At 40.0% G+C, this 25167-nt stretch overlaps 3 protein-coding genes across 3 annotated transcripts; 1 reads left to right on the top strand and 2 right to left on the bottom strand.

Moving 5' to 3' along the window:
• Positions 1-265: 265 nt before the first annotated feature.
• fis1 (fission, mitochondrial 1) lies at positions 266-5941 on the bottom strand. Its single transcript, XM_086280934.1, has 5 exons — positions 5811-5941; positions 5074-5206; positions 2410-2486; positions 1131-1236; positions 266-1044 (listed from the first exon to the last, which is right to left on the bottom strand). The coding sequence occupies exons 1-5, from the start codon at positions 5853-5855 to the stop codon at positions 941-943; spliced, it is 465 nt and encodes a 154-aa protein (XP_086137060.1). The 5' UTR covers positions 5856-5941; the 3' UTR covers positions 266-940.
• A 17-nt stretch (positions 5942-5958) lies between these two features.
• Positions 5959-9110, bottom strand: LOC147335682 (cytidine deaminase). Its single transcript, XM_086280945.1, has 5 exons — positions 8910-9110; positions 8705-8821; positions 7388-7499; positions 7256-7313; positions 5959-6268 (listed from the first exon to the last, which is right to left on the bottom strand). The coding sequence occupies exons 1-5, from the start codon at positions 8914-8916 to the stop codon at positions 6155-6157; spliced, it is 408 nt and encodes a 135-aa protein (XP_086137071.1). The 5' UTR covers positions 8917-9110; the 3' UTR covers positions 5959-6154.
• Positions 9111-11044: 1934 nt separating this feature from the next.
• tm4sf5 (transmembrane 4 L six family member 5) lies at positions 11045-19247 on the top strand. The gene is made up of 5 exons (XM_086280921.1): positions 11045-11428; positions 12446-12526; positions 14187-14329; positions 16707-16899; positions 18871-19247. The coding sequence occupies exons 1-5, from the start codon at positions 11255-11257 to the stop codon at positions 18886-18888; spliced, it is 609 nt and encodes a 202-aa protein (XP_086137047.1). The 5' UTR covers positions 11045-11254; the 3' UTR covers positions 18889-19247.
• The last annotated feature ends 5920 nt before the right edge of the window (positions 19248-25167 follow it).

Genomic DNA, 25167 nt, shown 5'->3' with positions numbered 1-25167 from the left:
ATCCCAAACAACATAGGCTAATTATGCTAACTATGTAAAATTCAGATTTTGACTTTTCTTAATTTCATTTCATTACAATGTATTTATCCATATAAATACATTGCTCAATGTTTTAATATCTTCTTATTATAATGAGGACTCCATGTAATCAAATGCTTATTTGTGCTACTTGTGCTGCAAAAGAATTTAAAGTATAGCTTTTACTCCACAGTAGTGTGTGTGTGTGTGTGTTACTCTGAGATATCAAAAGCATACAACACAAATCTCTCATTTGAAAATCATTTTATTAATAGAGATGGAAAACAACCCATTAATATTAATGTTAGGAAATGCTTTTTACACAACATAAAACAGTTTAATTTCCATTATAAGAGCTGCATCCCTTTAAGAAACTGCATGTCCAGAGTAAATGCAAACATCTGCTCACTGCCTCCTCAGCAGCAGCAGCAGAAGTATGGCAGAGTCACCGAGACGTCACCATCAAACAAATGATTCTCTTCCCTCATTACAGGATTACAAGCTTCACTTTCCGCTTCATCAGTAACACTTTCTGTAACGCTTCAAAAATCAATGCAACGAACAACAACTGAAGCAAAATCATGCATCTGGACAAATTTTCTTTTTACAAGCTGTAAATATTTGGGCTGAAGTGCACAGTATAAAAATTATATAAGGGTTAAACAACACGTCTCCTATTCTAGTTTGTTTAAACGACAAATGAGGAAGTGACAGGTTATTAGTGTGTCAACAAATGTATGTACGACGATTTTCACCCCTGTTACAGCTGGCAATATTCAAATCTTTTAAATAACGCAGTTTAATTTCACCCTCAAATCAGAATTCTACGTCTTCCAAGCTTTTAGTACAAAAGCTTTATTTTTATGCAGGCTGGTCAGTGTGTGAGTCCAGAAAAACATCCACCTTCCCACTCACACCCAAGTTAGGATTTGGCAGCTCCTTTTGACACGGCCAAGCCGATGAGGCCCGCTAAGCCGGCCACGCCAAGGCCGATTCCCCCGACAATCGCCATGCCGACAAGGCCATCTAGATATCAAGAGGTAAAAGGTCAGGATGTAGTTTTCAAAACACAAGCGCTTTTATTATGAAACCATTTAGTGCCTCTTTCTTACCTTTCTTTAAAGCCTTGTCGATGAGCTTCTCCATCTCCAGAGCCTGCTTGTTCCCCGGCTCGTTCTTTAGGAGAATGCGGATATACTTGAGAGCTTTTTCATATTCCTGGAGGGAGAAGAGAAAGTCTAGTTTATGGAAGTCCTTCCAAAAGCAGCTCTCATCACTCGACAGCCACCCCTGTAACACCTCCAAGCGGCTATCTAAATTAATGGGGAGATAGAGCCATGGCAGTAATTGCTGTGGTCAGTGGGACTTTGCTCCATAATAAAGGGTCTAAAAAGGTTTTTTTTTTCTCCGCCTGCTATCCACATCCAGGTTACACAACGCTCCTCCATTGAATGTGCCGCTATGTGCATATAAGTATTGTACAGCACTTTGGTCTACCAGGTGTGTTTTTAAAGTGCTATATAAATAAATAAATGATGATGATGATGATGATGATCGACGTCATCCCTCCAGATCACTCGAAACAAATGCTGATTCATGTAACGGATATGGCAAACCAAGGATACCAATAAGTGTGCTTATCTGCGTCTTTTTATGTCCACCACACAGTTCAAACGGTCATGAAGCTCTCACTGCATGCCTGTGATTGGTTCGTTTGTTTACCGCTTCAGCTGCTGATTGGCTCGTTGGGAATGCGGGCAGGGTAACCGCCAGCTTCAGTGGCAAAACTTTTCCACAGATTCATTAAATGGCATGTCGCTCTGGCATCATTAAAAAGGACATTTTTATTCACGCAGGAAAGCATGAAAGAAATCCATCATGTGTTGAAGATCGTCAGGTAAAAGGCGTTCATGTACACTCATTGTGCAAAAGGTAACACGGAAGAGACCGAGTTCATTGTGACCTGCAGACTTTGAAGGTCTGATTAGTTATCTTCCAAGTACGGTGAGTGGGAGGTCAGAGAGGAGCACATTATGGTACTGAAATACAAGTGAGGACATTTCTTTTACAGAGAACTGGGTGTGTTAAGGAAACATTTTCCTATTAGTGTATGTAACCATGCCTCAGCAGTACTTTAGGATTAGACCAATTAGAAAAACCCTCGGTAAATGCGAACCAATGAGTAAGATGACATGCTTTTAGGGAGGAGCAGGAAGTAAGAGGTAAAGTCAGAGAGAGAAATATTTTGCGCTGTCTGTCAGATTTGACCTTTGCCCTCTCTCTTATCTGAAGCTCAAAAGCAGCGTGATACAAAAGCAGAGATTTCTGCAGGTCTGTTTCTTCATTTTGTCTCCCATAAACCTGAACTGAGAAGAAACAGGTGCCACTCACTTTGAGTCTGTAGTTGGCCACTGCAAGGTAGAACAAAAAGTCCCGGGAGTCGTCCTTTGATGCTTTCTGAACCAGTTCTACGAGAAAAACAAACAAACAAACAAACAAACAAACAAACAAACACACGATTCAAACCAGGAAAGCTGAAAACACACTGAAGCCACAAAGTCACAAGTTACAAGAATAATCACTGTGCAGGTAATGGAGCTGGCTGTGCTGAGCTTTTCCAGTGACGCAGCGCCAGTGCCTAATCCAAAACCAGTTCCACCCATTTATACAGAAAGAAAAAGACCACAAAATTGCTGGTTCCAAAGTTGGAGACGCTGACCTCAGCGACCGCAGGAGGAGCTGCCGCAATGACTCACTGATGACACTCATCATTATCATTATTATTATTTTTTTATAAGAAAGGAGAGGAAAAAAACAACAACAATAACCAAAAAAAAGAAAAAGAAAAATCAAACAAAAAGACAGTAGGAAACCACAGCAACAACCAACATGAGCATCAGTAACAGTAAATAAAAATATTGAATGTTACTGAGCAGCATACAGTGCTAATAATGCATAAAATGTTAAGAGGCAACAGCCGAGAGTGAGCCAGTACACACCCGAGCACCGAGAACCATCAGTGCACCAGCAGGCTGGGGCACCAGCAGGCGGGGGCACCAGCAGGCTGGGGCACCAGCCACTGGCAGGGAGTGTGGGGGGGAGATGTTCTGAGAGAGGTGGAGTCTAAGACCCGACACAAACATGCATTCCCACCCTCAAAGACACATATGAAAATACTCACACACTCACCCAACATGGAGACACACAGACCTGTACGCACACACACTCACCCAGCTCCGGGCTCCAGGACCCCGCAGGGGCAATCCAGCAGCAACTTAGACTCTGATGGTCACCGCAGCTTAGACTGTACAATCCTTTTATTTGCATTGCTTGTCATTTCAATACCTTATAGTTAACAGCTGAAACAACACTTAAATCAATAGACTCATTACTTACAAAAAAAAGAAAAAACCTCCACAAAAATTCTTGATTAAAAGTTATTCCCATTTGAAGATTGGAATATTTTTGCTGTGTTGATGACAAATCCCTGAGTTTTAATAATGTTAAAAATTGACTGTTTTATGTATAAGATTTTACATGGACATGCCAACCTCCTTTATTTATTAGTGCAAGCACAGACTGTGGGTTTAGCACTAGGGCCACCACTAGAGGGGACTGTGAAGTAATTTATAGGTTCACTAAATTTGGACAAAATGTGCTGTTACTACTCAAAATACTAACCAATTAAGAGTCTATCAATGGGAATAACAGAGCGCTCAACTTATCACACATTTAAGGCTCAGCTTAAACAACGGCTGAAACTAAACCAGCTCTGTTCCCACTTTTAACTTATCAAGTCTTTGTTTACTGTAAAGTTTTGAAGTGACCTGCCTGGGCTCACAGTTTCCATCTCACACTTTTTGTATACCGATGTCCATTAACAATGTAGTTAAATAACTACTTAAAAACAAAAACAACGACAAAAACCAAACAAAAGATTAAACTATTAGTTTGAAACAGTCCATAGCGTACCAACTTTATTCATAAAGCACTTTAAAAACAGTCGTAGAAGACACCGAGTGCTGTACGTAAAAATGAAATTAAAATGAAGTGAAGACAGTACCACTAAAAACTGCAATAAAATAAAAACAAGCAAGTATAAAACAATAAAAACAAGCAGAGATGTATGTCACATGCTGGGTAGAAAGTCAGAGAATATAAATGTGCTTTAACATGGGTTTTTGAAATGGACACGTAGCTGACTGTCTAATGTGAAAAGGCAATTTATCCACATAGGAACAACAAGTCAGATGACCAGAGAGCTCGGACAGGAGGGTGGGAATAAAGACAGGCCTAGACCATTTAAGGATTTAAAACAAATACAAGAACTTGGGCTCTAGAGTGCACAGGCAGCCAGAATAGGTGTAATGTGCCCACAGCACAGCACAGCAGCATTCTGCACCAATATCGAGTCGACAGGGAAGAGTAACTCTAACATTAAGGGCATTACAATAATCAAGCTGAGACATAATAAAAGTAGCTATTACAGTCTCCAGATGAAAGGACAGGTGTCCCCTTTGCCAGTTTTCTTAAATGAAAGAAGCTGTACTTAACTACTGCAGCAATATACATGCTCATGTTGAACTGTGGGCTGGTTCTCAAAAAAGTCCAAACTGAATAAGTACAGCACCAGCACTGCGTCAGCGGAAAAGAGTCATCAGGAAACCTATAACAAGTCTACAATCCAAGGACATTTCTATAATTTTAGTTACTACAGTTACATTATTTTGTGGTGCAAGGGAAAGCTCTGGTTAATTTTACGAGTTGATAACCAGCTTCCTGTAACCGTTTATCCTGCTTCCCAAAGTTAGGATAAGTGAATCCTGATAGCTGAAAGAAATCCTAGCTATGTTGAACTCGCTTTGTAGTACAGGGCCCAGGTTATGTGTTCAGCATCAGTTGCGATGGTGATTTAACGAGGTAAAAAGGAAGCTACTTTGATGACTCAAGCTATCTGGATTTTCAGTACACCGCAAGGGGCACTTGCAACAATCCTGTTAGCCAACAGAAAAGTAATAACATTATAAGTACATAAGGCACAGTGGGTGGACTTACCCTCCAAAAGTACAATCCCCTTCTTGATATCCTGTGAGTATTTACTCCTGATCAAACACCAAGCATACTCAAACTTTGTTTCTTTGGAGACAGCACCCTTCGCCAGCTCGCTGTTATATTTCTTCTCAAATTTCTGGAATTATAAAAATAGGCAAAAATGACCGGTTTCATAGTCGAAGGAGCTTGCAAAGAAAAGCGTCTGGACTTCTTTAAGTTGCTTGAAGACGTTTCACCTCTCATCCGAGAAGCTTCTTCAGTTCTAAGGTCAAATGGTGGGGAGTCCCAGATTTATACCTAAAATTTATACCTGGTTTCATATTTTATTATTATTTATTCATTTACAGAAAAAGTCACTTCGATTGTGTTTATATTAGCAGATGCCCTGACCCTTCCTCAGTATTGTTTGTTGTGTATCCACGAGGAACAATTACAATGTTCAGCTATTGAGCAGGTTAGTTCACAAAGTAAAGTCTAACATCACTGCCAAACTACATTAGCCATAAACTGTTTTATTAGTCGAAACTACGATAACACAGTGTCCGGATGTTCACTCATAAACATGATGATTAGCACGAGCTAGCTACGTGACGCGACTAAGTGCGTGTCGACATGTCACAGTTCTCCCGAGTACCAACGTTTATCGACTGACAGACGCCGTGGGGCGACAGGAAAAGTCGCTCATATGCTAAATGTGTGTTTTAATCCCAAGGAAGAAGTTTAATAACGTGAAAACTTACTAGAAGGTCTTCAGGAGCCACCACATCACTCAGTACAGCCTCCATGTTTCCGGAAACGAATTTAAGACACGCCCAGCGTGGTCACATGACAGACACATAAACGTCATCGTGAGATCTCTCTGGTAACGCCTCGCTTGCGTAACAAAAAAACATCAGACGTTTAAACAATAAGCTTTATTGTTTATGGGTAGCTTGGCATCACATTTATATTTATTTATCGTAAAATAACTTCAAAGATGATAGAAGTCTACAGGCTGTTTTATTTTTATTTATTATTTATTTAATTATTTAATTTTGCTATGTCACTGTAAGATCAGCCGAAGAAGGATCTCACTGAGGTTTCATCAGTTCTTAGCTAGATGTGATGGGGAAAAGGCTAAAGGCAACAGTTCACTGAGGCTGGTTTCTTTGTAAGAGCCGTCTGGCTTGGTCAAGTATACAGTCCAGTCTGATCCAAACTGTGAAACACACAGAGAGAAAGCAAAAAAGATATAAAAATATCAGCAAGCAAGGTTTAAAATGGGTCATTTCCAAAATTATAATTTATTCCTAACATAAAGTATTTCAAAGCCCAGGCAAGACTCAACTGGAATAAAATATCATTGGACTGGATTAAATGGCGAGTCTAACAATAATGGGTCATCTTTAACAAAATAAAGTTCATGCATTATATTTCTAAAAGCTACATGTATGTAAAGCATGAGGTTTAGAGTGGTTTGTGTTTTTAATTTTGATTAAAATGGTCTATTGGATTACAGAAAACATCCCTTCTAATCACACTGTAAACATCAGCAGGAAGATCACAAGTCAGCAACAACAAAGTATAACCCAACATTGAGAATCACAAGTGGTGGGAAAGGGGCGAGACATGCTCAGTGATGTATCATGGTGAATGCGCCTTACTAACATCGGGCTGGAGCTACAGGGTGCCACGTTTATGAATGTCGCGTGTCCAGAGGTCTTTTATACCTTGCAGTATAACTCTGCTGAACAAATCCAGGTGACACATGATATGATGTGGTATGATATGGGTGTCACTCGCACATATTCGTACATATTTGATCTTCATCAATTTTACTGCAGCACTTTCTTGTTGTTACTGTCTTTGATGTCTGTAAGTGTGACGCCTCCAGTTCCCCAAAGGTACAATTTTAATTTCTGAAAGGACACATAATAAATCTAATCTAATCTTAAATGTTTATGACAATATTTTAGGAGGAGAAAATATGCTTTTTTTTGCTGATACAAAGTGCCCTTCACTGTAGCAAAGCTATAACACTTTACTGTTCTAGTTTAACAAGCCTGTAAAATGCAGCTTCTCCTGCTGGAAGACACACAGCTACTTATCACTGTAGATGTGTTTTACAGGGAAGGATGAATATGGGTTCCTGGATTCCTGGGTTACTTTCCTAGATGGGAAAAAATCCTTAGAGACACCTCCTCACCTCCATGAGGACCTGTCGGCACGCTCCGCATGGTCCAACAAAGCGGTCTTTGATGTCACTGCATAGAGGAGAGGACAGGATGAGCGCTCGGGAATATGTTGCAACGTGCTTTGTTGAGACTGAGTGTCTTACCATGTCACGGCGATGGCGCTGAACTGTGTGTGGCCCTCCACCACAGCTCTCTGGATGGCAGTCCGCTCGGCACACACCGTCAGTCCATAAGATGCATTCTCCACATTGCAGCCTGGAACCCTAACAATACTTAGACCCTGGGCTCTTTTACAGTGCTCTACTGGGAGGCATCGTAAAATCACATTTGATATCTCCGGCTTTTGAAAAGCAATCGTACTTTGTGAGGTGTACATTTGGGTCTGACTGTTTTACTGCCTTCTCTTGGTAAGTCAAAATCTGTGATTCGTAAATTGTTTTATAAATAAAGTCTGCCGAAACTATTAAAATATATAAAAAGAATTACGAGAGGAAATTGCCTCTGTCAGTTTTATTTACTTTCTATAGAGATCACATTATTGTATTATAACTTCTGCATGCCGTTTTTACTACTGAACCAAGTTACAGACAATAGAGTAGAATAGAATAGAATAGAATAGCAATATCCTTTATTGTCTCTCATTGGGGAAATTCACAGCCAAGTTAAGCTCAGTGCCAGATGAGATCAAAGCAGATTGGATAAATTAAAGTTTGTAGGTTTATTCCACGAAATGAAAGTTTCACTGCAGCAGCACATGAGCACATCTGCATTATGAGGAGCTACAAAATCCTGCGCAACAAACAAACGATAACATTTACTGCAGTGCAATATACACGAGCATGTATATTAATTGTGAGTATGAGGTTATAGATAAACACAAATTCACATATTAGAAGAACAGTCAAATAAAAGTGAAAATTGAATAATGTTATATAGTGAGTAGTATCGGTGGAAGAGTACTTGGGTTCATTTACTGTCGTTAAGAACATAGACCATTGAGTGCACACTAGAAATAAAATTCAGTGCACTGACTTGCAATCGAATCAGCCTAAGTAAACAAATCTAAATATCAAAACCTAAAATGTATACATGTGAGCATATAAGAAAAATGCTTATATACATGTGATAATTAAGAAAAGCACAGGATCTTAGAAATGAATAAATATTGTATCTGGTTTTTGTTGCTTGATTATAAAAACCAGTGCATTAGTACACGAGAAGCATACGAGTACTATAACTGCTGTTGCTGTTGTGCTGTGGTTTTATCACAACATTTAATCTGCAGATAAACTAATAAGCACATAAAAACCATACTGGCCCCTGAAATGAAGCCACCGTTAAATGCACTTAAGGACAGTAGCCTGCTTGCTTAATTGCACTTTCAGCCATTACTTAATATTACGGTATCTATGACAACCACACTTTATGAGCTTGCAAAACACACCCCTGTCTGTTATTACCTGTGATTATGGCGCCATCTGCTGTCAGCACGGCCGCACCGACAGGGAAGCGGCTGTATGGACAGTAAGCCTTGTCCCGAGCCTGCAGGCACTTTGAAACGAGCTCCTTTACTTGATCTGCGCATGACAGGCAACAAACCTGTGTGAGCTGTGATTAAACAAATGACCCCCGAGGCTGCTGAGACTCCGTGAGGGGTGCACTTGCCTGTCATTGTAGCTGAAGACGCTTCTGGATTATGTCACCTTATCCAACTACGCTGTTCCGTGACAAAGAAATAAACTATGGTAATGCAAGTGGCTTTTAATTCAGGTCTGCCGACGGCTGCCAGGGGGTCGCGAAACTACGAGGTTTTGTGACAGCTGTTTACCGTTCACGTTATTGGCTGGCAGGGGTGCAGCGTCATCGACCAGACTGGGACCGTTATATCAGGACTGCAGAGGACCTGGCTTTTGGCAACTTTCTCGCGAGAAAAGTGGGATGAGAATCATTTAAATTTTTAATCAGACAAAGTAAAACACTCGGAGGTTCTACATCACCAGAAAGTGTGAATAAAGCTGCTGTGGTGTAAGGCAGAGCGGGGCATGTTTACTGGTTTTAATGCTCGGACATATTTAAGGCATCCAAACTGAACAGATGGAAGAAGAGGCAAAGATTTGTTGTTTCCTCTATTGTTCATCTGTGTTTCCTACATACTTAGAAATAAAGTCATCAAGAAATTTCCTAAATTCCATGAGTGGGTTAAACCATCACAATGATTTGAACAAGCATCTCTATATTCAAAGCTCTCCGTGCCAGAGGCTATCATTGTAGTGCAGAGCTGTTCAGTGAACCACACCGCTGCACTGGCTCACACGTTTGTTCATTAAAAAGAACACAGTCACTTGCTAAAAGTACAAATTCTGCTTCCGTGGGTCTCTTATACACGTTGCTCCTGTGCGAATTACATTTGCTATGCAGTCCAGTGTTTTCTAAAGAGATGTGGTGGCGGTTTAATGCACAGTCATAGTTGCTGGCAGGTACTCAACGCTTCACATTATTATAATTTGTTTTATTATTATTTTTTAATTCCAAAACAAGTTCTTCTGCTCTAGACTAATATCTAAATATTAAAGCTTCCAGTTTGGATTTAGAAGACAGACACTCTTTCTACTTTCTTTTTTGATACAGCTTATAGTTACTGCTGGATTAGGTGACCCTGAATGCTGCTGGAGGTTTCTTTCTGTTAAAAGGGATTTTTAACAGGAATATAAATAAAACTGCACTGAAATTGAATAGATTGCTTTTAGTGAAAAATTATTTGCTCATTTTGAATGAGACACGTTTGTGGCATGAACTCACAAATATTTATGCCCACGTTAAGCAATTTGATTACATGAAAAAAAAAAATGTCCCTGTAAATTTTGTTATTTAAGTACAATGGAAAGATTTAAATGGAAATTTACGTCATTGGTACACAGTGAATTTACAACGAGCACTTTTCATTAATGATTAATTATTGCAAAAATAAATCAAGCTTTGATTTGTATTTGTCAGCTGCATTTTATTCAGAATTATTGCTCATGTTTATGAGGGCAAATAGTCTTTTTATAGTGACATGTTTATCAGTGTGGTGGATCGTCGTCATGCAGCACAGTGCGTAGAGGTGATTCAGTGCTTTCTTGAGAGACAGAGAATTGTAAATGTGTCAGCAGTTCCTGGGCTCCTCTGTCATACATGCTGCATTTTGAAATTCACAAAATATTTTCGGTGGGTGGCAGGTCTGAGATGGATTCAGGCCTTTTTGGCATCATCCTTCCCCGAGAACCCCCTAGGTACCATCACAGGTGATGGAGTTTGACCTGATACTTTCATAGTTGAGAGTCCACGCAGTCATTTCTAGTAAACATTTTTGTCTTCTCTCTTTTTTTATATGCTGTCCAAACTCTGAGCCCAAGGGATCTGGACATTTAGTACTGTTTCTGAGCGACTGAATGAGTGATTGATTCATCAGGTGCATGGAAAAAAATCGTTATCAGCACACCCTTCAATCATGGGTGGACTGATATGTATGCAGTAATGACCTCAGATCTTCAGCAGGTATCAAAGGGAATTTAAGACAATGATGAAGCTCTCTAAACAAACACAATTACACTCACAATTACACACACATACACAGCCCCCCCCCCCACCTTTCCATGTAGTCTATCAGTGGTTCACTTTTTTTTCTGGTTAACTTTACATTACAGATATAAGTCTCTACCTCAAGACTTTTCATCTTTATCTAAGACGTGTGAGGAGACGCCCAGCTCTGACATCAGAGATCGGGAGCACCCACGCCAACATCTGGCCTTTGTTCCCTCTCTGTTCCCCGCTGTAACGGTCACTGCTTGTATTTGAGTTTCGTGGCGTGAGCCGCCACAGGTGATCTCCTCTCTCTCGCTCTCTTTCGCTCTCTCTTTCTCTCTCGTTCAACTCCTCTTTTTGGTTTCCTGCACTTTTCACCGACTTCCTCTTGAGAGGGGAGTCAGATCCACAGAGCAGCCAAGTGAAAGAAAAAAGAAGCTTAAGCCATGTGTTGTACAGGAAAGTGCGCCCGCCTGGTGGGCCTGATCCTGCTGCCTTCAGCCTTCATCTGCATCATCTCCAACCTGCTGCTCTTCTTCCCCGACGGGAAGCAACTGAAGACCAGCGAGATCTCCACCGAGGTCTGGCTCATGGGGGGGCTCCTCGGAGGAGGCCTGATTGTGAGTAAACCAGTTCCACGCAGAGAGTCTGGTGAAATGTTTTATTGCTCATTTTTATTGGGTTTTTCAGCCATTACGTTTCGTAGTGTAAACTAGTAAAGTTAAACTGCTTACGTTTATTGAGTTTTATTGAGAATTACTACTGCATGATCCTTTTTAGATTAGCATAGAGTTTTGTTAGAGCATTTTTATTAACAGTACACGCCTCTTTGTCTCTATCAGCCTATTAGTGGTTTGGGGTTCAGCGTGATGTTATTATTTGACTTGTCATATGTAAAACCTGTAAAAGCAGCACCTTTAACAATGGTTAAGGATTATTTTATAGAGGGGTTATGACTCACTGAGTAAACATTTTTAATTCTAGCTCAGCTTATGTGTACATAGAACATGCTTTAGATACCAAAACATTGAAGAAGAATGTAAATGTAAGTCATTCTGAAAATAAATAATGAATGTAACCAAATCACACCACTCATATAAAAGATCTTTAATAATAAAATAAATAAATTCACTTAAATTACTAAAGTATTTATGTTGCTATAATAGAGATAGAAATGTTGTAGCGTTTACATTAATTTGCCAGCTTTCATTACTTTAGTTTCCTTAATGCTATTAAAGAAGCTAAAGTAGTTAAATTGTATTACACTTCCCTTATTAAAGGGGACTATCTTGACATTGTGTGAGCTATCACTATCAATAAATAATTCATAAATATTTAATCTTTTGTGCTTCAGTATAACATTTCAGTTCAGACCAGGAAGTCTGATCCCTTTCATCTAACTTTGGGATGTCGCTGCCTGCTGGGTAAACCTTGATGCAGGATTTACAAATATTTGGTTTGATAGATAAGCGAACATACACACACACACAATTGTGCACATGCGCACACACAAATAAGTATGTAACCTGTGGGTGGACCCAAAGAAATAGAAAAAAAAAAGTTTTTTGAGAGAATTCATCAACAACAAAAACTGTTTTTTGATAGCAGATGTAATGTTTCGTCTCTGCACCTGTCAGATGCTGTGTCCGAGCTGTTCAGCTATCAGGGCCGGGGGCAAGGGTTGCTGTGGACAAGGTTGCTGTGGCAACCGCTGCCGGGTGAGTGAAATCATTTGAAAGATTTATTGCATTTCCATGTTACACAATACTGTGGTGTGTGGGGGACTGCACTGATAATGATGTGTAATAAAAGGTTTATAAAAGTCCAAAGGACAAACTTTAGTGCATGATCATTAATGTGCCCACATGCTCTGTTTGAGGTGCGCCCGACAAAGACAATCATTAGTACTTCAAACAATAAGTATTTAAAGTTTTGCTGAAGATGTTTTGCAGAAGTACAGCTCTTTATCTGAATTCCAGATCCTCACTTCTCTTTGATTATTAGGAACTACGTCGCTAATTACAGAAGTGAGGAGCCATTAAGTCTGAATAACCAGACAGCAATTTTTAAAAATATGCACTGCTTCGACTTTTAGCATCTTAGGTCATTGACACTTAGAAAGAAAAAGGGAAATAAAAAAATTATGTTTGCATTGAAAGGCTGCTAACGTTGAAGGCAGTACGATCCTCTGGGTTAATTATATGCACTGAGACCATAAATGGCTAACTTTGAGTAAGCGTAGGCAGAAAGCCACTGTGTGTATGAGCTGTCCATGTGATCGCTGTCCAGTAACACATCACAGACGTGCATTTTGCCATTCCTTTTTATTTTGGGTAGATAACCTTGCAGTGATATCAACAACAGTACATAAAGGGGTTAGTAAATTCATCAGATCACCTGTCATAAAAACAAGAAAACACAAATATTGATTTTTAATGCAAAAAACTTGATTAAAGCTACAAATGATATTTTTATTTATCGGGGAAATACGCATTAGATTTTTATATTAGCAAGTAATCAAAACTGGCTGTTTAAAATTCCTGGATAACAAAATTAGTTATATTTTATCATTAAAAATGTTGTTTTCATTAAAGAGCTTCTTCATACTGGTGGATTAACCGTTACAGGCACTATAACAGAAACTTTTTTTAATGTTATTACCAACACTGTTAATTTAGGGCAACTGCAGCCTAAACCTTACACTGGTTGGCAGTTTAATACATTTTTAAGCACTGTTTATATTTTACATATTGGATAAAAGCCATAAAACATGATATCAGTTAATTAGTAACCTAATAATGATTCTACAGGGGATAAAATAAACTTTTGTGTTTAGCTTTACTCTATGTCGACCTGCTTATTTATTATTAAAAGAAAGCTCCATGATGCTTGAGTTGATAATGTTTTAGTTTTAGGGCCTGATTATTTATATTTTTGCATGTTTTCAGAAAAAAAAGTTAAAAAAACAAAAAAGGAAATCACTTTTCTCTTTGAAATAGAAGTTAAGCAACACAAGTTCTCTCTTTTCCAAGCCCTGTTCATGGACTTTTATAAAAACCCCAATATGGAAACCAAAACCCTTAACAGTAAATATTTAGGTTATATATATATATGTATGTATATTGTATACTTCATATAACTTCTGTCTCCTACAGTGATTCATGGCTCCTTCCATTTGTTTTCCACATTAAGTTTGAGTAAAATTAACATGAACTTGTCCCAGAAAAATGAAAAAAAGAAAGAAAGAAATGATGAATGACAGCAAAGAGATCACCTAAAAAAATCTCTCTAAAGAACAAACATACTTGTACAGTTACAATAATTCGTAATCTCTTGCACGAGTGAAAAAACACCTAAATGTTCTCATCTTTCTTTTAGATGTTCAGCTCGGTCATATCCTCCGCCGTCGGCGTTCTTGGAGGGATTTACTGCACCAGTGTCGCCTCAGCTGGGTTGGCTGTTGGACCCAAGTGCCAGGTGGAAAGTGGCGAATGGGAGTACCCCTTTAAAGACACGGGCACGTGAGTGTCCCACCTTCATCATTATATTTTTAAATGTACTTTTTGATAAGCACTGAAACAGCAGATTGAGCCAGTAATTATAGTCTTGACTGATACCCTTCAGGCAGATAAAATATATACATTTCCTTTTTCAGTTATTCTTCTTTTCTCTTAAGTTATATTTAACTGCTTTAGCTTTCTTTGAGAAGCACCAAAATATATAATCATTACTGTATTAGTTTTCTTCCTTTGGTTGGTTTTGTTAGAGTTTGGCACAGAGTATCACCCTATCCCTAACATCCCCCTCTGTCACACCAACCCTCTAACATGTCCTCTGAGGTCTTCCTCTTTTCCTCCTGCCTGATGACTGCATCTTCATCTTCCTTTGTGCAGTATATCCACTATCCCTCCAATGTACAGCTCAGCTTCCTGTCTTTTTATCAGTGCCACCTTCTCTACGTCACCTTCCCCTTTCAGCCCTATCCTGCAATACTCTTAAAGTCCAGTAGGTGGCACAGCGAGCCAGTATGTTCCATCAGTGTTTCTTGACCCTTTTAAACATTTGCAATATTCATCGATACTCAGACGGAATTAAAAGGGTTACATAAGCATCCACCCAAAGTGATCGTCACCGCCGAGTCATTTTACAAGCAGGTGATAAAGGCCCATCATGCAATCGGGACAACTGTTAATAAATATGAGCTTGTTGTTAATATTCAGGCTTGTCTGTTATGACAGCAGTTTAAAGGGCAAACCAAGAAAAACAAGTCTGATTACACAATACATGTTGGGTTATTAACATGTGACCTGGGCTTGTCCTTCCTCCAGAAAACTTTAAGTTCCTCTTTCTCGTTTCTGTTCTGTCAACTGTCGATTTTTAGCCCAAACTATTTTGCTGTTTAATATTTCTAACGGTGCTGAAAGGATGATATGAAAAACAAGAAGTGATTCTCTCAGATCATAAGACGTGCTCTATATCTGCTGCGAGGAAGGAGGCTGGGAAAGATGCCTTTGTGTTTGCTGTCTGTGTCACTATGAATAGGCTGCGATAAGATATCAAATTGAGGAAAGAAAATTTTCAGAATTCTAGATTGCAAAAAGGGAAATGATTCATTTATGATCAGTGTATTTTGGTTTACTTCGTTGTCTTGTAATGTACTCTGTACTTCTGTGATGCTGTTTAGAGGAAAGGAAAGCTTTAACCTTCAACAGCCTTTAAATAAAGTTTGAAGATGTCACATATAAATATTTACTGCCTGCAGAGTAAATGCTGATCAAGCACTGTCCTGCAGTGATAGTGTTTAATGTGAAAGGGAATTTCAAGAAAAGACACTGCAGGATGTTGATCAATGAAAAACTTTAACTAATATAAATTCGCCCCATGAGCAGCTGTCACAAAGAGAGAAATCAGGGACATAACCTTACTTTTGCATGTTCAGACTGTGCAAGTTGGACATTGTGACTCATTTTCAGTTTACTGAACAGCTGTTTACTGCTGTTCTTGGTAATCTGTATTGGCTTTTTTTTTTTTTAACCTGTTTTTTTTAGCTGTTGAGCCTGTAACAAAATGCAGTCCTGTGAAAAACCCAAGCTCAAAGCCTCTTCCCGTAAAAAGAGCATCCCAGCACTACTTAGGGTTGCAAAGCTGCATCTGAACAAGCCACAAGACTTCTGGAACAATGTCCTTCAGACAGATGAGACCAAATTTGCGATGTTTGGACATAATGCACCATGTTACATTTGGTAAAAACCAAACACAGCATATAAACAGAAACACCTCATACCAGCTGTCGGCTGGTCACTGGACCTGAGCAGCTTACATTTGTTGATCCAGCCAGGTCCTATTAGGCCCTGTGAAATATTTTTTTTACATGATTGTAGCAATAATGAAATAATGTTCTAAAATATCAAATGATATCATATCTAATCTTCGATTTTTCAAACAAACAAGATGTTCGTGAGATGTTGAGCTGCGGCACAGACTTGTTTTTTCTTGCCTGGACTGGATTAACCTGTTTCCAGACTTTGTGTTGATTTAAGGGGATGTGAGAGCATATCAGCAAGAAAGAAAATATATATTATTTCTCGAAGAAGCTTGAAGAAGCTTCTCGGATGAGAGGTGAAACGTCTTCAAGTAACCTAAAGAAGTCCAGACGCTTTTCTTCGCAAGCTCCTTTGACTATATTATTTCTCAGAAGTATTCCTTTAATATTTATGTAAATAAGTAAGGTTGAAAAGTTTTACAACTCGCTTGCTTTCTCCACCTCACACTTTTTTCTCCTTCTCTTCCACCATCACCGCCTTTTCTTCACTTCCCCATCCCCATCCATATTTTCATTAATGCTGTTAGTATGAGCTCTGGTCACTGCTTATGCTCCACTGCTCCTCTCCTTCACAGGGGCAATGGGAGCTACCTTGTAAACCAGGATATGTGGACTACATGTGTGCACCCTAAAAACATAGTGCTGTGGAACATCGTTCTGTTCTCCATCCTGCTGGCCATGGGCTTGCTGCAGATTGTGCTCTGCGGCCTCCAGGCCATCAACGGCTGTTTGGGATGCATCTGCGGAGACTGTCGGGACAGCAAAGACGTAAGTGAACGAATCCTAAACCTCTGCCTGAGCTGGGCGAGGGTAGAGGAATTCCTTCGAATCACTTGAGTGTATTTGCGAGTCTCAGAGGTCAGACGTTCGAGGCAGTAAAATTGTAAACAGTTTATTCAAACATGAGCGTCGTAGTGACGACTCACTAATGTGCTGTAGCTGGTTTGGTTGCTGGAACTGAGTCGGCTCTTCTCGGCAACTCCATTTATGGCCGTTGGCCATTTTGTACTTCCAGACTGAATTTCTTTAGAGCTGTTGGATTGCGGGTCATGACTTCCATCCAGCCTGTCAGTGATTACAAAAACAAGTTTTGTAGTTTGGATCCTGTGTTGATAGGAAAAGGGCTCCCAGTGGGGACGGAAACAGCACTAATTTAAAGGAATTTTTAAGCATTTTGGGAAACAAGGTCTAAAAAAATCTATGCTTTGTATTATTAAACTAATTTAGACTGCAGACTGTATAAAAGCTCTAGGAAAAGAAAAAGTGAAGCCAGTGTATATGTGCCCTAACCCTTAATACCTCTAACAACCAGCAGGGGGCGACTCCTCTGGTTGCACAAAGAAATCATATTATAAAGAAAATGTACCTTTTTTATGCTTGTTTTATTTTTTTCAATTAATAATAAATTTTTATAAATGATGTTCCTGTGTAGGGTAAAATAGCTGATAAAGCAGGTTGTGATTCAGAGCACGAGCGTCAGATATTCAGGAAAGAAAACAAAATTGTAAATTAACAAAAACTTTCTGGTTTATAATTGCAAGTCAGTCTGTACAATGAGATTACAGAATTTTTTCTTCACTGTAAGCTGGGTTTGACACAGAGAATAGGTGCTCAAGCTCCTACCATGTGGGAACAGCAGGCACCACGGGCCCTCTGGTTCTCAGTCACACCCGCCTCTCGCTTGTTTAGTGCTATGTCGTTCTAAAAGATACTTCAAGGAGTGAGCACATTATACACTTTGTTTCAGGGCTGTGTTCAGCAGACAAATTAATTTCACAGTAGTGCACATTGCATTATTTCACGAACGTAAACCATCCTCACATCCAATTGTAATTACAAATGATTTCAAAAACAGCCAAAATGCAAAACTCGAGTGCAAAAATGGTCGTCTAACTAGCTGGTAACCTTTTCAATGTATCTTTTTACAGAGCAGTTTATGGCTGATGTACAAATTGAATGACTGATCGATTGATATGAGACATAATGTGCCATTTGTAGTTTTCAGTTGCTGTGAACAGGATCTTCATACTTTTGCGCAGAGCCGAGCTAATTTTATCTCTTGTTTGTCTTTAGTCGTTATGCAATCTGAAACCTCTGCTTGTTTGTGTTTGTAGTGCAAATTCACAAATAAGCACATTTTTCCAAAAGTGCAATGAGTGCATGTAACATAAAAATCCAAACTTGCACAAAGAAATCTAAAGCTAAAACACCAAACTCAACAATAAAAGGTTAGTTTAAACAAAAACCTTTAAGGTCATAAAAACATTCCCATGTCTCAGATATTTCAGATAACATTTTCCAATACCTTCCTCTTGATGCAGCAGCTAAAAGAATTACTAAAAATATACATGATGTAAAAGCAGTGACAGATTTCTTTCCATGAAGGTGCAATAAGTAAACCAGCAGCTTGACAGAAAACAAGGTCAAAATTCATAAACACCAACATGAACTGTACGAACGACAAGACAAATCCACACGCTAAAGATTAAGCTCACATTTAGCGCATGGTTAAACATCTACTGATGACCTGCGTCCTTCTACTTATCTTTAGACATTATATCCAAAGTATGCAGCAATGTGGAAACTTGTCCACAACGTCCACATTCACATGTGAACTGTATCATCAGATGTCTACATATTAACACGGTTCTCCAGTTTATTAACACCCCTGTTAGTCATTTGAGAGCCGGCGTCCTGTCCGATATGTCAACTGAACATGTGATGTTTGTCCTGCTGCAGGATGAAAGCGGACTGTAAGGGCGAAGAAGACAATCCTGCTGTGACCGGCCTCCAAAAGGGCCCCCACGCTTTTCTCCATTGGTGCCACTTCTGTGAAGAAGCTCATCGACTCGCTTTTCTTTCCTCTTTCCTGAATGTGTCAGAACCGAACTCCATTATTTTGTGAATTGCAATCTTCTTGTTTGTATCTCCCAACTTAATTCCTTTAACTGAAATAATTTATGAAATAAGGAGTAATTCCTGTGCTGAGGACTCAACGCAGGACGGATATGAATAAATAGTAAATAACTGTTTGATGTGGGCTTACACTGTATACCAGGCAAATGTGAAAATGTGATCAAAGCTTTAAAAAATAAAGGCAGCATATTTTTAAATTACGCTGGATTTGCTCTTCGTTACGCAGCAGCGCTCAACACTTCATCTAGAGGAGTGCTGCTTTACTAAGCCTCATTATCAGTAAGAGATTGTTTCAGAAAGGTGTCAGACCCCATGGTTGAGTACTTTTAAACCACGCCATCGCTATTACAAAGACTTTAAGACATTTCGTCTAACAACAACTTGTGCACGAGCCTATGGCACTACATTTATCACCAATCTGGTGGCTGTTGCCAATCTGAACTGTAATAATGGTTCCCTGCTATGATTATAACCCACAACCAAATTATGAGCTATTACACAGAACATACACAAGCCTTTAGACACCCTGTGTGTGGGGCATTGCTACAGCAGATACAGCTCTCACAGCAGCATTAACACATATTTCAGGACGCAAACATCTATATACGCACAGTAATATAAAGATGTTACTTGGACGTGCTGGTTGTGAATTCTGTGCCTGAGATGACCGTATCAGTAACATCCATCATCTGCAACATCATGCGGATCCAAATGAAGAATAAAAGGTGGATCAACCTCAACCTCAACCATCAACCTGTGTGTGAAATGGGCATCCACAGCAGCATCACATATAGATCACAGATCCACTGTAACCTGTTACTCATCATCTGACTCCAGCTCTGTGTCCATGACCGTGTGTTTGTTTTTTATACAAGTGTCAGTGGAAGTGTTGCTGTACCTGCATGTCCAACACCACAGCAGCTGTTGCCTTTGCCTGTCTCTACTGTATCCTCTGCACTTTTGTTACTATGAGCTATTTGTGCCAGATGTTTTCTTTAATCTCTTTGGCCTTTAAAATGTGCATCTAACCCCCCCCCCCCCCCCCCCAAAAAAAAACAACAACAACTACTTAAATGTGTTAAAGGTGCATATGTTTTTTCCCTCCAGAGTCAAATTCAGAGGGTAGTTATTTTATAAAACTGGAGAGTATTAGTTATGTGGCATCCTTCCCACACAGTGGCATCTCCCTCGCTTTACAGGGCTGAACTGTGACTCTGTCGAACATAAGAATCAGTTGCCAAAGACTCAAGTCTGGTCCAAAGAATAACTTTGGAAAATGTGAACAAAGGATAAATTTTAACTGTATTTTCACAGGTTTTACAGCACTTCTACCTTCCCCCGATGGCCATTCATACCTCACCAAAATAAAATTAACAGATAAACATTTAGAAGAAAGTTTCTCCTATTTATGATTTTTACAGGGTTCCCCATAAAAAACAAAAACAAAAAGAGGAAATGCTTTTAACTATCAAACATTTCCTGTTGTCTAATTTCAGGACAGTCAGAGTTCTGAGCTAACATGACTTTTACACATTTATTTCTTACAGCTTAAGCCCAAAGCAGCAATCTTTACGCTGACAGAGGATTTTCACTGGTCTGACCTGCTTAAGATCAAACTTGGCTGCATGTGGCCAATAATGAAAAATGAATCTTAACCTGCAGCCGATTTTACCCCAGTATTAAACCCTACTATTTGCTACAGACTTCTTTCTTATCTCCAAAAACTCAGTCATGCCCTCACAATGTGACTGCGCAGTAAACACACACACAGAGCTGTAACAGAAGTCTCTGCACTGTGTCACCAGTTAACTCTGATTATCCAGAAGAACTTGAACACATCAGAGTTAGCAACTCTGTAAATTACTCATCCTGTTCCTGTGTAGTGAGAGAGCCAGTTGTAACGAGATTATTTTGATTAGACACAAGGCCAAAGGTCAGAACGCCCCCTGTGGACACTGGGAACACTGCAGATGTACACAGTCTGCAGAAGGAGCGCCTGTTAGTGTAGGTGCAGGTTAAGCTCGTAATCTTTTGCTGCCTGGAGCAGCTTCGCGGTAATTGTTACCTAACTTTCAAGGTAAAAGCCTGTTGGGAGACTGCACCCAGGTAAATATAGACACGCTCTCTTAGGACATGCCAACCCAAAGCTGTATCTGTAAGGTAGGCTGAGCCCCTTTGGCAGCAGAGATAAATGAATTTAAACTGCTTTAGTGGCCTGGTTTCCTCAGTAATGATGTCTCTTTTCTTAGTTCCATCTCTGGGGAGATTTAGGTCCATGTGTGCCACAGATTGAATCATGACCCTGCTCCTTTGTTGCAAAACTCAAGCACAAAATTATTCTCAACGTGTTTTTGTCTTCACAAACCCCCCAGGACACGGAGGAGGAGTTACGTTGATCTGGCCAACGCTTTGAGCCAAATCTTAGCCGACTGAGTGTCCGGTGCTGTGCTGCTCTCTTGCATAATGTCAGCGCACAAAGTGTGACCGATTTTGGGATAAAAGAATGAGGGGAAGGGGAGAAGAGAGGAAGGGGCCCCTGCTCTCTGCCAGTTTTCATACAAATCGGAGCCCCAGTGAAAGAATCCAGAGAAGCAAAGAAAGATCCATTTAATGGCGTACGTGCACACATCTCTGAGGGGAAAAGAGGCAGGCTGGTCATTTGAGCATAAAATTCTTTTGTTTTGTTCGCCTCAGCTTGAGCCAGGAGGGAAACGGGACATCGAGGCAGATCTGGCCGTTCCCAGAAACATTGAATTAACCTGCTGTTTGTGCAGCTGTGTACTCTTCTCTCCTGCTTCTCCCGCTTGTTTCTTGGTGGAGAGCTCTTCAACACACCCACACACCGCAGCCTAATCTGAAAGTAGCACTCATCCTGCAGTCACTGGCCAAACACAAATTTCAGCTCAGACGCACGTACCTGATAACTCAGCGCTGTCCACCACCCGGTCATTATGGCAACCACTAATAGCAGAAGCAGAGCCACAAAGCAGACAGTGAGGCACATTCAGCGGCTCGCTCAGCATCTCCAAAATCAACACGTCTTAAAATCCAAATTTGAACTGTTTATTAATCAGAACAAACTCACTTTGTCAAGAACAATCACAATAAAAACTCACCCGTCAGGTATCCACACACGAAGACTTTTTGTCTGAGTCATGTTAGTTTCAAAGTGTCTGCAGATGCTGACACCCGTGTTAGTGGGAAGTGTGTTATTATGAGATGTGATAATGTGCATTAGCAACAAGACACAGTGTCACTTTGCCTGTTTGCACCATTGCTTCAAGGCAAACCTGACAGTCTGTGCTCCACTCTGCATGGAGGAGCTGTGATATTAACACTTTCAGTGCCAGATTATTATTTTCAATCTACCTGTGACTCATGAATCTCCAATCACTCAACATATCCCACAATACTTTTGCTCTATGAAAATATACAGTGAAGTTCAAAAGTATTGAGTCGCCCCCTCATTTCTTAATATTTTCTTCCCAGGAGCCAGACTTTCTTGTAATTCTTAACGTGCTCTTGAGCAATACGTCTCCAGGTTTCTGAAGGACTGTCACAGATTTCCTTTGGCTACTTTTTCACTCATTTTCAGTCCAGTCCTTGAACCAGACCAGAGGAATGTTTGTTTGTTTGTTTAAACCACTTCACGTTAACTTTTGAGTCACTCGGGCATTCAAACAGCACTTAACTCATGTGTCTACACACAACACAATGAAAAATACCAAAGATAACACAAAGTAGGATTTCTATCACCATCGAGGTGATTCTCAGAGAGTTATTAGCTGAATATAATACTGAATATCTCTGCACGGTGTTCGCTGTAACCCTAAAAAGGAAGGAAGAGGCAGCAAATGCAAGTCTTACAAATCAGGAACATTTGAATGTCTTTAAAGAAGCCTGGAGAACTATTCCTGAAGATTACATAAAAAAATGACACGAATGTTTGGCTCTGAGTTCAGACTGTGTTGGAGAATAAAGGTCATCTCTGACTTTTAAACTCATTATAATTGTACAAACTCAGTTTTGCCTTATTTACTGTGTTTCCACGTCTGTTTGCTCTTGTTTCAATAAATCATTGCACCTATTTCTCATTTTCCTAACAAAATATAAGTAACCTGTGGCTTGAGACAGAGCAGATTTTTTAATGCTGTCGCATGCTGTGAGAACACTGATTGCTGGATTTCTCCATCACTGCTGGGACGGTGTTAAATCAGCACTGACCCGTTCGATGAAGTGTCTGCAATTCATTTAGTTAATGAAATGTGTCGGCTGAGAAATAATCAGCCCGGAAAACCCATCAAATCATTTCAGTTGCCGTTCATCCCATTTGGTGCAGTTTCGTATGCTCTCATCACATCTTTTATAAATGCTCTACAGAATTAATTAACAGTTGCGATCCCATAAAGTTGGTTCTGTTCAACTGGACGTTTTGTTTTCAGTGGGAGAAAAGTTTTGTCAGCCTTCCAGACTGAACAAATGCTTCCGGCATGTCACTGCCTGGACGACTGAGCGTGGATCACGACGTAACAACTGTGATCTGTGTTGAATCTAACCCATGAGAGCCCAAACCCATTTTTACTGTCAGGAAAACTATGGGAGAGTCAATGTTGAAACTTTAACAGGAACTTTTTCTATCTTCCTTTGCTTTTGTAATCATGTTGAACAGGGAATCATCAGCTTTCAGACCCTTTAAACCTATTTAATATCAAAGTACACGCTCTTTAAGAGGCTGCAGAAGACAGCATGGTGCTCTTTGCCCTGCAGGAGAATTATCTACTCATTTGCATGCTGTGCAGGATACGCCTCCTTTACGACGTGAATGAGCTCACTATGTGAAACATGTGTACGTCTTGTTTACGTAGAAACAACAGCAGGAGATAAATAACTCAATGTACAGACCACAGAGAGGGGAGGGTGGGGGGCAGGAACCAGCCGCGAGTGACCTCAGCTAGTCAGCACCGGTTCCACAGACACACACACCAAAATGCTAGAAAATTAAACTGTGGGTGTGTGTGTCTGAGGGAGGGGACAACAAGAGGGGGTGAGGGGTAAGGGGAGGGAAGAGACGACTAGACTGGTTTAAACCTGCGATGACAGCATTTTAGTTAGTGTTCAAAATTCTCACAACAATCAGTGATGAAAACAAACACAGTGGCTTTGCACATCTTATCTGCCCTGGATTTGTCTGCAGAAAGACATTATCCTAGATGCTAATGTCATTATAGACACACTGACACACACAGCCTGTCCTCCTCCTCCAACAACTCTATTAAACCCCCATTCTCTGCTCCATGACCTCCTCTAACAGTATAATAGAAGGAGAAGTAGGGTAATACAAATCAACAACACAACCTGAAGTGAGGGTCAAGAGTAACTGACGTATAAGTACATTTATAGGTAATTTTGCAGCGCTTGTCCATAGATTGCAGTGACTAATGACATAGATATTGATCCTTCTATTATAAGCATGAAATTAAAAAAATATCTGCTTGTATTTTAAAGTTTTTGCTTTTTCCATTTGATACTTTGAACAGTACCTTTGAGACAAGACAACGCTCTCTAAGCCTTTTAAATTAAATACTTATCCAGTCATGCACAATTATGTGAAAAACTCTGTGCAGTTCTGTAAAAAACTAAGTGCACCCTACGACTCAGTAGTTTCCCTTGAACCACCTTTAGCACCCATGACTTGCAATAATCATTTTCTGTGTCACTTTATCACATTAAATGTCCCGCTTTTCTTTGCAGCATTGCTTCAGTTCACTGAGCTTATCAAGCATTTATACACGCACAGCTCTCTTAAGTTCCCACCGCAGCATTTGAGTCTGGACTTTGAGGCCTTGCAGCACCTCGATTCTTTTCTTTTTCAGTCATTCTGTTCCGTTGTCCTTGTGATCATTCACCTGTTGCATGAGCCAATTTAGGTCGAGGCTTAGCTGTCGACCTCACGTTTGACTCTAGTGTCGATTCAATGACTCCTGTGTTCGGATTTTACCAAACATGGTGCTGTGCATTATGCTCCAACATCTCCACTTTGGTCCCATCTGTCCAAAGGACATTGCTGCAGCAGTCTGGTGATTTTTCAGACGCCTTTCTTTCCAAGCTCCTTAGACTACG

This window comes from Aulonocara sp. 'chitande type north' Nkhata Bay, linkage group LG3 (assembly GCF_057382095.1).
Source record: "Aulonocara sp. 'chitande type north' Nkhata Bay isolate Kocher_YH1m ecotype deep benthic linkage group LG3, A_spYH_male_GT1.1, whole genome shotgun sequence".
Classification (NCBI taxonomy): Eukaryota; Metazoa; Chordata; class Actinopteri; order Cichliformes; family Cichlidae; genus Aulonocara; species Aulonocara sp. 'chitande type north' Nkhata Bay.
The sequence above is the reverse complement of the archived record's forward strand: the minus strand, read 5'-3'. Positions and strand labels throughout refer to the sequence as shown.